The 13,683-nt window shown below is 41.0% G+C and overlaps 2 protein-coding genes across 2 annotated transcripts; both read left to right on the top strand.

The window, feature by feature from the left end:
* Positions 1-2,632, top strand: LOC124273652 (multiple epidermal growth factor-like domains protein 6). The gene is made up of 4 exons (XM_046708925.1): positions 1-120; positions 244-301; positions 1,811-2,577; positions 2,615-2,632. The coding sequence occupies exons 1-4, from the start codon at positions 76-78 to the stop codon at positions 2,630-2,632; spliced, it is 888 nt and encodes a 295-aa protein (XP_046564881.1). The 5' UTR covers positions 1-75.
* A 20-nt stretch (positions 2,633-2,652) lies between these two features.
* Positions 2,653-9,039, top strand: LOC124273656. Its single transcript, XM_046708931.1, has 3 exons — positions 2,653-2,790; positions 7,132-7,246; positions 7,787-9,039. The coding sequence occupies exon 3, from the start codon at positions 7,836-7,838 to the stop codon at positions 8,211-8,213; it is 378 nt and encodes a 125-aa protein (XP_046564887.1). The 5' UTR covers positions 2,653-2,790; positions 7,132-7,246; positions 7,787-7,835; the 3' UTR covers positions 8,214-9,039.
* The last annotated feature ends 4,644 nt before the right edge of the window (positions 9,040-13,683 follow it).

Here is a 13,683-nt window from a genome sequence, read left to right as displayed (position 1 = left end):
ACAAAACTGAAAACGTTCACATGAATCAGAGTATATAGTTCTAAAAAACAACCATCAGGCGACAGATGTGGAGGGATGGCCGTGAACTACACAGCAAGACAGACAAGAGGTAAAGTTAAAGTAGGTGTTTTTCATTTCGACAAAGCAGGAGCTGAAAAAAGGCCTGATTAGGTATATATATATTCGTAGCTGTTAGTACTAATGAGTATATGATACATTAATCTGTGTATATTTTACTTCCAGGTAACAATGGCACTGATCTTCATCATGGTGCTGGTCTGTGTGGCTGATTACACACTAGGTAAGAAAGACAAACGTTGATGTCCAAAATTTATTAATAGCATACAATGCTGTCTTGTGCCAAAAATGATGTGCAGGATATTTTTCTGCTAAACGTTTCTTTGGATATGTGGGGCTATGAAACAACATCAACCTATCTGTCCGTCCTGGCGACTGGTGTTAACTTTCGACATGTCTACTGAAACCAACGGGCGAATCTGGACATAGCAGTAGTTTCACTTGCCGACGCCTAGTTGGTCCGCATGGTCCGCATGTTGTTTGTACATCTGATATACCTTCCACATCCCGATTGTTGGTATCTCTGACATATGAGTGTACGACGTGGATGTCGAAGGTCACTCCGTGTGCACTATGCATACAACACTTTTGACAATGACCTTGACTTTTAAGGATTGGAATTTAAAAAGGATTTCCTATTCATTATGTGAATTTGTGGTCTGAACCTAGTTAGATTATGGGTCATTTCATGAAACATGCATACGGAAATATTAATTAACATTAATTTAATTTATGAAAGATAAAAGCTTTTTAAAATAAGTCTCTGAAAACTAAAATAACCGTATAATAGTTTGGTTGTCACGTTTGTGTACAATGTGCCGGTACATTTTGATGTCTTGTACCAAATCGAAAGTACAAAAAGAGGTTTCTAGGAGAAAATGTTTCTATTCTGAAACAAGCACGCAAAACAAGGTCGCGTCAATGTCATGAAATATCGTAATATTCAAATTTACAAATGGATTTTCTTGTCCATCACATGATTATCTGGTTCCATCACCGGCCGCCGTTGCATGGTAAGAGTACAGCTGAACGACTTCTTCGGGGCGCAATACTTAGTTTTGGCGTGGACCTCACGTGCTACCTAACCTGATCAATGTTTCTACATGTGGACTGACGTCCCCGACGTCTGTCATAATCCCAATGTCATGGAAACTCTTGCTTCTGGACACCGCAAATACCTACTGACGAGTTATATCTATTGCAGGACAAAATATGGAATCAGTTCCTAACATGTGAATGTTGCATGTCAAAGTCGGGTAAAATATCGTATCATTAACGTATTGTGGAGCTTGTTGACCATCCGCGTGATTGAGAACACATTTTCTATATGCTTTGAAACGGAAGTGCAAAATTTGTGAAACTTTTGAAGTTCAAAAGTAAGATGTTTTTCTTATGACATGCTTTGGTTAAAACTGTCTTGAACATTTTAATGTAAGAAAACACGATGCGAAAAAGGTCTAAGGTTTGTGTTCAGTGGCAAATCAAGTGTCATGAGCAGGGCAGGTTTAAATTTGAGGTAAGCGGATCCTGGCACGCCTACGTACCCTAACTCTGCACAGTGATCCGCATTAGGTAAACCACAATAAAGATTAGTATATACAATCAGTATGCAGTGAATAAGGGGTTTCACTATATTTGCTATCATTGTAATACTGGATATAATTCATGATATTTTGACATCAGCACAACTGGTATGATGATCCTTTAACATCATGTACTTTGTAATTGACAGGCGCGGACTGTACGGAGGGTCAGCATTGTTCCCAGTGCGACATGGAGGGCAATTGCTTACATGGTTGTGACAAGGGTTATTTTGGAATGAAATGCAAGTCGCAATGCAACAGCAAATGCAGATACAATACGTGTAAACTAGATCCGGGAACAGGTGCAGGCAAGTGTACTGATGGATGTGAGCCAGGATACCAAGGGAAAAGTTGTGACAGACCATATGACAGTCACGTGGTCAACTGTACACTGTGTCCAGGTGGGTGTGACGGGGAGTACTGTCAGCTAGGTGATGCTTGTTTTGCCGGATGTCGAGATTCCAGGTACGGATCAGGATGCAAGACGTGTCCCAGTAGCTGCAGAACCTGCAACAGGATGACAGGAGTATGTGACGAGTGTGACCCGACACATCATGGAGTCAACTGTGAGATGACGTGTGAGAACTGTGCAGGATCCTGTGAGGCTGGCTGTGAATGTGTTCCTGGCTTCTACGGTGACTTCTGTGCCGAGACTTGCAGTAAAACATGCCGCCCCAGGTCTCCCCACACGTGTCTTCCTGCTGTGACGTCAGACAGCTGTACAGGTGAATGTCACAAACACAGCGCCTCCATGGCTGTGTGGATGGCTGGTTCGGCCCGAGGTGTTCCTTTCCGTGTAATCCTGGATGTCGTCATCAAAGATGTAATGCAGCAGGTTGTTGTGCTGAAGGCTGTGAACTTCATCATTTCGGATCAGCCTGTGAACCTTGTCCTGAGAACTGTGCCAACCGAACATGTGACTCCAAAAACGGAACATGTGTGCATGGGTGTAGAGATGGGTTCTACGGTGAATACTGTAATTGAACATGTACACTGTGTTCTCATGGTGTTTGTGATCAGAACACTGGTGCTTGTGTCGAGGATTGCAGTGTCAGCGAAGAAGGAAGTGAGCTTAACTGTACACGGACCTGCCCCCAGCCAGGATGCTCTACGGGCTATAGTAACAGCGGTGAGTATTTTAAATCATATACATAATGGTCATCATTGATCAGGTCTCAGCTTCTATGGCAGTTATTCCCGTGCTGATTGCCACTTATCCGAATAATATGTTTTGTTTTGTTTCGTGTTCATGTAACAGCGATTCCCACGATAGTGTTTATATGGCAGCAACCATAGACCATTGTCCATGTAGCAGCTATCCACTGACTATTGACCATGTGGCAGCTATTCATAGACTATTGTCCATGTGGCAGTTGTCCATAGACTATTGTCCAAGTGGCAGTTATCCATAGAATATTGTCCATGTGGCAGCTACGCATAGACTATTGTCCAAGTGGCAGCTATCCAAAGACTATTGTCCATGTGGCAGTTGTCCATATACTATTGTCAAAGTGGCAGCCATATGTAGACTATTATCCATGTGGCAGCTATCAATAGAATATTGTCCATGTGCCAGCTGTCCATAGACTATTGTCAATGTGGCAGTTGTCCATAGACTATTGTCCAAGTGCCAGCTATCCAAAGACTATTGTCCATGTGGCAGCTGTCCATAGACTATTGTCCATGTGGCAGTTATCCATAGACTATTGTCCATGTGGCAGCTATCCATAGACTATTGTCCATGTGGCAGCTATCCATAGACTATTGTCCATGTGGCAGCTATCCATAGACTATTGTCCATGTGGCAGCTGTCCATCCTATAGACTATTGTCCATGTGGCAGCTATTGTCCATCCATAGACTATTGTCCATGTGGCAGTTGTCCATAGACTATTGTCCATGTGGCAGCTATCCATGGACTATTGTCCATGTGGCAGCTGTCACATGGACTATTGTCCATGTGGCAGCTATCCATAGACTATTGTCCATGTGGCAGCTATCCATAGACTATTGTATTATCCGACCGTTGTCAATGTGGCAGCTGTCCATAGACTATTGTCCATGTGGCAGCTTGTCCATAGACTATTGTCCATGTGGCAGCTATCCATAGACTATTGTCCATGTGGCAGCTATCCATAGACTATTGTCCATGTGGCAGCTATCCATAGACTATTGTCCATGTGGCAGCTATCCATAGAATATTGTCCATGTGGCAGCTATCCATAGACTATTGTCCATGTGGCAGCTATCCATAGACTATTGTCCATGTGGCAGTTGTCCATGACTATTGTCCATGTGGCAGCTATCCATAGACTATTGTCCATGTGGCAGCTATCCATAGACTATTGTCCATGTGGCAGCTATCCATAGACTATTTGTCCATTAATAGACTATTGTCCATGTGGCAGCTGTCCATAGACTATTGTCCATGTGGCAGTTGTCCATAGACTATTGTCCATGTGGCAGCTATCCATAGACTATTGTCCATGTGGCAGCTATCCATAGAATATTGTCCATGTGGCAGCTATCCATAGACTATTGTCCATGTGGCAGCTATTAATAGACTATTGTCCATGTGGCAGCTATCCATAGACTATTGTCCATGTGGCAGCTATCCATAGACTATTGTCCATGTGGCAGCTATCCACAGACTATTGTCCATGTGGCAGCCATATATTGACCATTGGCCATAGACTATGTGGCAGCTATCCATAGACTATTGTCCATGTGGCAGCTATCCATAGACTATTGTCCATGTGGCAGCTATCCATAGACTATTGTCCATGTGGCAGCTATCCATAGACTATTGTCCATGTGGCAGCTATCCATAGACTATTGTCCATGTGGCAGTTGTCCATAGACTATTGTCCATGTGGCAGCTATCCATAGACTATTGTCCATGTGGCAGCTATCCATAGACTATTGTCCATGTGGCAGCTATCCATAGACTATTGTCCATGTGGTCAGTTGTCCATAGACTATTGTCCATGTGGCTTGCTATCCCAGCTTGTCCATTGTTGTCCATGTGGCAGCTATCCATAGACTATTGTCCATGTGGCAGCTGTCCATAGACTATTGTCCATGTGGCATCTATCCATGAGACTATTGTCCATGTGGCAGTTGTCCATAGAATATTGTCCATGTGGCAGCTATCCATAGACTATTGTCCATGTGGCAGACTATTGTCCATTGGCATAGACTATTGTCCATGTGGCAGCTATCCATAGACTATTGTCCATGTGGCAGCTATCCATAGACTATTGTCCATGTGGCAGCTATCCATAGACTATTGTCCATGTGGCAGCTATCCATAGACTATTGTCCATGTGGCAGCTATCCATAGACTATTGTCCATGTGGCAGCTATCCATAGACTATTGTCCATGTATTGGTGGCAGCTGTCCATAGACTATTGTCCATGTGGCAGCTATCCATAGACTATTGTCCATGTGGCATCCATGACTATTGTCCATGTGGCAGCTATCCATAGACTATTGTCCATGTGGCAGCTATCCATAGACTATTGTCCATGTGGCAGCTGTCCATAGACTATTGTCCATGTGGCAGCTATCCATAGATGTGGAATATTGTCCATGTGGCAGTTGTCCATGTGGGACTATTGTCCATGTGGCAGCTGTCCATAGACTATTGTCCATGTGGCAGGCTATCCATAGACTATTGTCCATGTGGCAGCTATCCATAGACTATTGTCCATGTGGCAGCTATCCATAGACTATTGTCCATGTGGCAGCTATCCATAGACTATTGTCCATGTGGCAGCTATCCATATAGACTATTGTCCATGTGGCAGCTATCCATAGACTATTGTCCATGTGGCAGCTATCCATAGACTATTGTCCATGTGGCAGCTATCCATAGACTATTGTCCATGTGGCAGCTATCCCATAGACTATTGTCCATGTGGCAGCTATCCATAGACTATTGTCCATGTGGCATATCCATAGACTATTGTCCATGTGGCAGCTATCCATAGACTATTGTCCATGGGCAGCTATCCATAGACTATTGTCCATGCTATCCATAGACTATTGTCCATGTGGCAGCTATCCATAGACTGTCCATGTGGCAGCTATCCATAGACTATTGTCCATGTGGCAGCTTTCCATAGACTATTGTCCATGTGGCAGCTATCCATAGACTATTGTCCATGTGGCAGCTATCCATAGACTATTGTCCATGTGGCAGCTATCCATAGACTATTGTCCAAATGGCAACTATCCATAGACTATTGTCCATGTGGCAGCTATCCATAGACTATTGTCCATGTGGCAGCTATCCATAGACTATTGTCCATGTGGCAGCTATCCATAGACTATTGTCCATGTGGCAGCTATCCATAGACTATTGTCCATGTGGCAGTTGTCCATATATATTGTCCATGTGGCAGCTGTCCATAGACTATTGTCAATATTTGTCCAAGTGGCAGCTATCCATAGACTATTGTCCATGTGGCAGCTATCCATAGACTATTATCCATGTGGCAGCTATCCATAGACTATTGTCCATGTGGCAGCTGTCCATAGACTATTGTCCATGTGGCAGTTGTCCATAGACTATTGTCCATGTGGCAGCTATCCATATATCACTATTGTCCATGTGGCAGCTATCCATAGACTATTGTCCATGTGGCAGCTATCCATAGACTATTGTCCATGTGGCAGTTGTCCATATACTATTGTCCATGTGGCAGCTATCCATAAAATATTGTCCATGTGGCACCTATCCATAGACTATTATCCATGTGGTAGCTATCCATAGACTATTGTCCATGTGGCAGTTATCCATAGACTATTGTCCATGTGGCAGCTATCCATAGACTATTGTCCATGTGGCAGCTATCCATAGACTATTGTCCATGTGGCAGCTATCCATAGACTATTGTCCATGTGGCAGCTATCCATAGTAGACTATTGTCCATGTGGCAGCTATCCATAGACTATTGTCCATGTGACTATTGTCATGGCTCATATCATAGACTATTGTCCATGTGGGAGCTATGGATAGACTATTTTCCATGTGGCAGCTGTTCTTAGGATATTATCCATGTGGCAGCTATTAGTAGACTATTGTCCATGTGGCACCTATCCATAGACTATTGTCCATGTGGCAGATATTAGAAGACTAATGTCATGTGGCAGTTGTCCATAGAATATTGTTCATGTGACATTTACCCCAAGACTATTGTCCATGCGACAGTAATCCCAAGACTACGGTTCAGTGATATTTACCCAAAGACTAGTGTTCATCTGGCAGTTACCCAAAGACTAGTGTTCATGTGGCAGTTACCCAAAGACTAGTGTCCATGTGACAGTTATCCCCAAACTCCCTTTCAGTGACAGTTACCCAAAGACTATACCCCAAGCCCAATGTTCATGTGGTAGTTGCTTCCAGAGTAGTTCCCTTGTATCACTTCTTCCAAGATCTATGTCCATTTGTATGTTTGTTTGCCAGCTCGTCCTCATATCAGCACAACTACACTGGCGATCATTGTGAGTGCTGTCCTTTTCCTCCTGGTTGCAAGTCCTGTTTGCTGTTTCTGTTTCCGCAAACACGCATGTGCACAAAGGTCAGTACAGACGGATTCTATTTAAAAGTCCCTGTGAGTCAGGTTGAGTCATGGGCGATAAATACACTCACGGGGTGCTTTGTGTTTTGCACGAATTTACGGAGAAACAGTGAGAGCAATTTGACACATAGCTAGTGTATTTTAGTCACCATAAATACAGAAAGATGATATTAGGCTGACATATTATCAAGTCGGCGAGCCTGACCACCCGATCCCGTTAGTCGCCTCACGACAAGCATGGGTTACTGAAGACCAAATCTAACAAGGAAAGAACATGACAAGAACATGTTGGATCCTGTAAATAGGATTGCCTGAGACCGGCCACAGTTTCCGGACAGATTAGTTTCAAGAACTTTTATTGATGCATTGATAACATTGAACCTACATTGAACATCATTAGCAAACAATTCAAAACAGTTTCATTGACGCTATGACGCGTCATTTAGCATTTATACAAGGTATTAAACAAAAGGCACAAAAGACACGTTTTCGCTACATCTGTTTCTAATACATTTTGTTTTATCTCTTGAATTCAAACAGGTCAGCCGGTACACACAACAGTGTATTAGAGCAGGCAGACCCCAATTACATGGACTACCAAGAAGTTCAGAAGTATTGGGAAATCAGAGAAGATGAAGCAGAACTGGGCGACGGGATACGGAATCAGAACAACGAAAGCACAAGCGATGTCAGTGATGACGCACTGCCTGCGTTAGCAGATTACTTTCCGGGAGCTGTCAACGTAGTGGCTGAAGATGACGACGTTGTAGCTGGACATGACGGCATTCAAGGTGGAGTTGGTGACGTTGAGGCTGAAGGTGGTGACATTGAAGCCGACGATGATGTTCCAGATGGTACAACAGGCAGTTCAGTCTCCGATGACCACTCCTACACACACCTGACGATGGACGTCCCTGTTGCTGGTCCGAGAACAGTCGCCTTATATATATCTCCACTCGAGGACTGATATTTTATATCTATTTCGATTCAATTTATACCAATGCTAGAAGCAGAGGATGATGACTTTGAAGCAGAGGATGGTGACTTTGAAGCAAAAGATGGTGACTTTGAAGCAGAGTATGATGACTTTGTAGCAGAGGATGGTGACTTTGAAGGAGAAGACGGTGACACCGAAGCAGAGAATGGTGACACCGAAACAGAAGATGGTGACACAGAAGCAACAGGTGGTGACATTAAGCAGCGGGTCGAACATGTGTCACAGACAACCACACATACTCACACGTCATGAGGAAGACCTTCATTGCTGAGACCACACATTGTATGTGACGACACATTGTATATTAGTATATATTGTTTAGATACAATGTATATTCTTTCAACATCACTTATAAATTCTCTAAGGTTCAGCAGTGAAGAGCTAAACTTCCAACACTGTCCTAATTGCTAGTCGTCTGGAAAATATGACGAAATGTTGAAGGAGATTTACTCCTTAATAAATTAAGTTTACTATATCTGTGTTGCTTAACGCTGCATGCAACTATATTGCAGCTAAAGGAATTAAAACTGTAAATATCACGTTTGGACCTGACAAGCTAGTGATTGTTAGTATGCCCAACATCCCAAGTGGACTGCATGTTTGTTGTTCAAGTCGGCACTCAACTACATTGCAACTAACTATCTGTTCTTGCCCAACATTCCACGGGGCTTTATTCAGATTTCTGTAATTAAACGAGATTTTAAATTCTTTAAGATGCAATTGTTTCAAGATGAAAAAATATGTGTAAGGTGGCACAGCCCGCCGCTCTGGAACATACAATGAAGGACACATGATCGATTTTCAAATTTTTATAATAACATTGCTGTGTATTATCGTTATGTCGAATCGATTCATAATCTTGTTTTCATTTGGTACAGAATAACGGGATATTGTATACAAAATAGTAAATATTATATAAATTGTGACAGCCATTTTGTATTACGGGAATTACGGAAAAGTGAATCCGTCTACATACATGCTGAACAAATATTGAACCAAACCAGAAAAGTAGATAAATGGAAAATATTCTGGTCCATGATAAAAAAACACTGTTTTCAAAATGAGTTGTTAAAAATATGCAATACAAAATTGATTTGAGACTTGGGTGTTACAATATATTTGTGAATGTAGACTTCAGTGTTAAGGCTTCATTATTGTTGTTTGTTTGTTGTTTACCAATCCCTGAAATGCATGACGTGTAGAGAAACAGATGGTGCGTCTTGCCTCCTGGTTACATAACACCAAATATTTTCCCATTGACTTCTACAGTAACGTTATATTTTTTTTCAAATTAACAAAGATATCAACAGCTATTACATGAACATGTATGCATAGTCTTGCCTTAAAGAGCAATACAAATATTTGAAAAAATGACTGTCTCCGTCAGATCCCCAGTTCCGCACAAAATGTCAACGCTTGAAAATACATGTGGTCACATTCGACAAAAGTCATAATTTAAAACAGACAGCACAAAATATTTAAAACATGGTCAATTTTAATTACTGAATGGATGTACTTTTTTTATAAACTCTAAACCTTACACAAGTTCACCCAATCGCAGCTCTTAGATGATTCAATCTGCACTAAAACGTACTTGTGAAACCATGGATTCCGATTTGGTGTAAACTTGACAACTAAAAAAAATTAAAGACAGATACTTTAACCTAAATGTAACCAAGCCAAATGAAATCCTGAAAACCTCAAGAACACGAATCTGTGTTACGACTGCAGGTTTTGGCTCGGGTGTTTTGAGAAAGTGCGTTTTGAGTTGATGTAAGCAGACAGACGTACGTAATCCAATGTAGTAGTCCCCGATACATCTAAAAAAACACCGCTAATATACCCATTATGCAGTTCTGGAAAAATCCAGCAAAAACAGGCCTGAAGACAATGATCAAATCGTTTTTCGATCCTTCGCCGGAGGCAAAACATCAACAAGCATCAAGAAAGAGGAGGTAATTCTATCTCTCAGCTTACTCTCAACCGGTGAAATTACATAATCCAAGTTCAATACAAGTACGACACGTTGAAATCAAACTCAGCGCTTTAAACGTTTGTGACCAATTATAACTAAAAGTTAATTAATGTGACATTATAATTAACAAAACATCACCAAAACAGCATTCTCTAATCATACTCTATAATATATCACGTCATCTTGTAATAAGATCATTTGGGCCATGTTAAAACAAAATTAAATGTTTTAAGTGCCCAGTGATTACATACTTATCTCTAAAACAGTTTATCAATGAAACGATGGACGGGAGCTTTCAATACCACTGAAAGCTCTTCACAGATACACAATGCTGACTTTGTGTGCTGGCGATTAGGTGCCTGACTCTGAGGGTGTGGGTTCGAGTCCCGGATGGAACTCAACCCAAAGAGGTACTAGAATTTGTACTTTACTAAGAAAGTGTAATCCCAAATATAGCATATGTTACATTTGGCCACTTTCTAAAATGGCATTGTGCAATCGGTGTTCGGTCATGGGAGCCGTGCCAATTTACACTTATCTGAGGGGGTACACAAAGTCCGCAGTCTGGACTACCAGTTGTCCGACTTCCATTTTTGTTGAAGTCGCGGTGGCTGAGCGGGTTAGGCGGGTTTGTGTGCTGGCGATTAGGTTCATGACTCTGAAGGTGTGGGTTCGAATCCCGGATGGGACTCAACCCTACAAAAATACTAGATTTTGTACTTTACTAAGAAAGTGTAATCCTAAATATAACATATGTTTCCTCACAGATAGTTGGTCAGACTGAAACGCAATTACAAAAGGGACCACTATACAAGCTGGATACTGGCTATTGATCTAATTAGCCAGGGCCAAGTCAGACTGAACACTAAGCTTTACTTACCGTACAACGCGTGAGATTAATCCCTACGCTTTTTGAGACTCTGTAAAGTGGTATTCAGGTAGATATAGTACTATTCTAAAGATATTAACACAATTGAAGATAGAAGCCCTGGCCAAGAAGGAGGGAACACCAGTGATAAAGACTATGCTGGGAATGTGGAAAGAGAGCTTCACTTTGAGAAACATGTTTGCTTAAAATACTTCACTTTGAGACACTTTACAGTGATATTAGGTGCTTGTATACTTTATTCTATAGGTATAAACACAATTCAAGATTCAGATGTGAGGTTTAGATCCTTTGTGACAACCCGGACCGAACAGAGACAAACACCTTTGATTGGAGCTATGTTGGCAATGACAGAGAAAAGGGCTTCACTTTAAAGGACAAGTTATCTTTACAAGTGGTGTATTATGACGTTACAAAGTCGTATTTAGGTTGATATAATACTAGTCAATGGCTCTAAATGCAATTTAGTCTGCATATGTGATGTTTAAGGTGCTTTTGACAGCCCGGACCAAGTCGGACCGAAGACTTGTGCTAAAGAGTCTACAGAGAGTGTGGAAAGAGCTTCTCTTTGAAAAGGGTGTTTTTTACAATACAGCGCTTTGTTATAGGAACATATAATCTTAGTGTATGGACCCAAACAATTCAACATACGTCTGAATGGTTTAAAATGTTTTTGAAAGCCCGAGCCCGTCCAGACCGAACAGAGGTTATACACTTTTGATCGAGGCTATGTTGTGAATGTAGAACAGGTCTTCATTTCAAGGGCAAAATTGCCTTACATTATAACATTACACCTATACTACAGACTAGTAATTCAAGAAAACGTATCACGTAATTAAACGCTTGTTTAGACTAGTTCACTTCCACGTCATCGTTGTTGTTTTTCTGTGTAGTCGTAGGACCACACGGTATACTTTTTTATAAATGAAACAGTCATATTACAACTTGAAACATAAAGAAGACGATATCCGTTTGATATGGTAACAGTAAAAATGATTGAAATGTGTGCGGCGGTGCTAATTGTCACACCTTCGTTGTATTTTAACCTAATCAAGACATTAATTTAGAGGAAAGGGCAATTTTGTGGGCCCATTTTATTCGAACCAAAACTGGCGACATATTATTACAGAATCACAGTTGAATTACATTAAAATAAGTTGATTTGTGTCATGAAATGCATGAATTCTTAAACATGTATTTGTAATATAACTAAACATCAGCTTTGAGAGGCTGAAAATATTCTAATAACGCTAAAAATTAGCCGAATTATGTCAAAATGAGTTAAATTTTGTGTCATACTTTCATTCATTTACAACCTCCGAAACATAAATTTGAGCAAAAATAAATATTTTCGCCCACGGGCAATGTAGTTTAAATTTCAAGCTTTTGAAAAGACGTATTTTTTTAATCTTAGCTTATATTCATCATAACTGCATGTTGAATTTTGTCAAATTCTTGGTCGGACACTGGCCACAGTGCGACAGCATCTGGACTTTTGAGGTTCCATAATTATATTGTGACATGTTTTACTGATTCGACACCTTTATTGGGCATAGTTTCATACAGATGGAATATTGCTGGGCGTGTTCATAAATCATTATAGGAAAATCTTTATTTTATGTAGGTTATAGTGTTTGCCATTTGACTAAAGACATGCCCCGCATTAAAGTTCTTTGTTATAATATTTGGAGATGACGGTTTTGAAGTATGTGCCTTATACTTATTTGAATTAAAATTACTGCATTGTCGGTTTGTTGGAATTAAACTGTTTTATGTCCTAAGTGCATTGTGACGTATACAAGTGGTCAATTATGAGAGATATCTGGCACAGACCCGTTAATGATTTCTCCAAGATTTATAGCTGTAAAGACAGGGAGACGTATTCGACTGGCCAGCATGTAGGCTATACTTTATCATGGTTCAGTGACTCACGACGGTGAGCGAGTGAGTACTATACCTTGAAACATTTGCTTTTCTACCTGTTAACATTTCCTTCACGGCAGTGAAAGTTTAACGCTGATTGTGTTTATTGTTTGTGTGTCACAATAACCTCTGCTTTGAGTATAGATGACTCAGTACCGAGTATTATGTCGTAACAATGAACGTTATGTCCTGATCCAAACATTGAGGCCCTCTGTCCCACTGGTATCACGTGCTCATGACCATTTGATCACACGCCAGGAATATAGCTGTGTGCGGCGTTACACAACAGACCAAATCAAACCAATAGTTCTGGCATTCTAGACTAGTTTGGCATTCAACTTGGAATAAGATTTGTAACAGAAATGTTTTCACCACAGTCCATTCCCATGAGGTCCCCAGAACACCATACAGGAATCCCAGAATGGAAATTAAAATCGCATGATCCAAACTGATCGCCAAATACCACTAACATATGATGTCTTTGTTCTCAGAAGAGACATTGAAATGATTTCATGTTTGAAACTGGGTTTTTTGGCATCAAGGGGCATAAATATTGCTCAAAATTACATAACCATGAATTCGGGGCTGACTGGGGAAACATTTGGAACATAGTGTCGTTGTCAGTAATGGTCTCAACATTTTATGTACGCTTCGTT

Source organism: Haliotis rubra, unplaced genomic scaffold (assembly GCF_003918875.1).
Source record: "Haliotis rubra isolate DU_JTF1 unplaced genomic scaffold, ASM391887v1 Scf1827, whole genome shotgun sequence".
Lineage (NCBI taxonomy): Eukaryota > Metazoa > Mollusca > Gastropoda > Lepetellida > Haliotidae > Haliotis > Haliotis rubra.
The sequence above is the reverse complement of the archived record's forward strand: the minus strand, read 5'-3'. Positions and strand labels throughout refer to the sequence as shown.

Coding starts and splice junctions, on each gene's coding strand:
- LOC124273656 (XM_046708931.1), top strand. CDS start 7,836: ATGGACTACCAAGAAGTTCAGAAGTATTGGGAAATCAGAGAAGATGAA.
- LOC124273652 (XM_046708925.1), top strand. CDS start 76: ATGGCCGTGAACTACACAGCAAGACAGACAAGAGGTAAAGTTAAA. Junction 121..243: donor AGACAAGAGGTAAAGTTAAA/GTAGGTGTTTTT, acceptor TTTTACTTCCAG/GTAACAATGGCACTGATCTT. Junction 302..1,810: donor TGTGGCTGATTACACACTAG/GTAAGAAAGACA, acceptor TGTAATTGACAG/GCGCGGACTGTACGGAGGGT.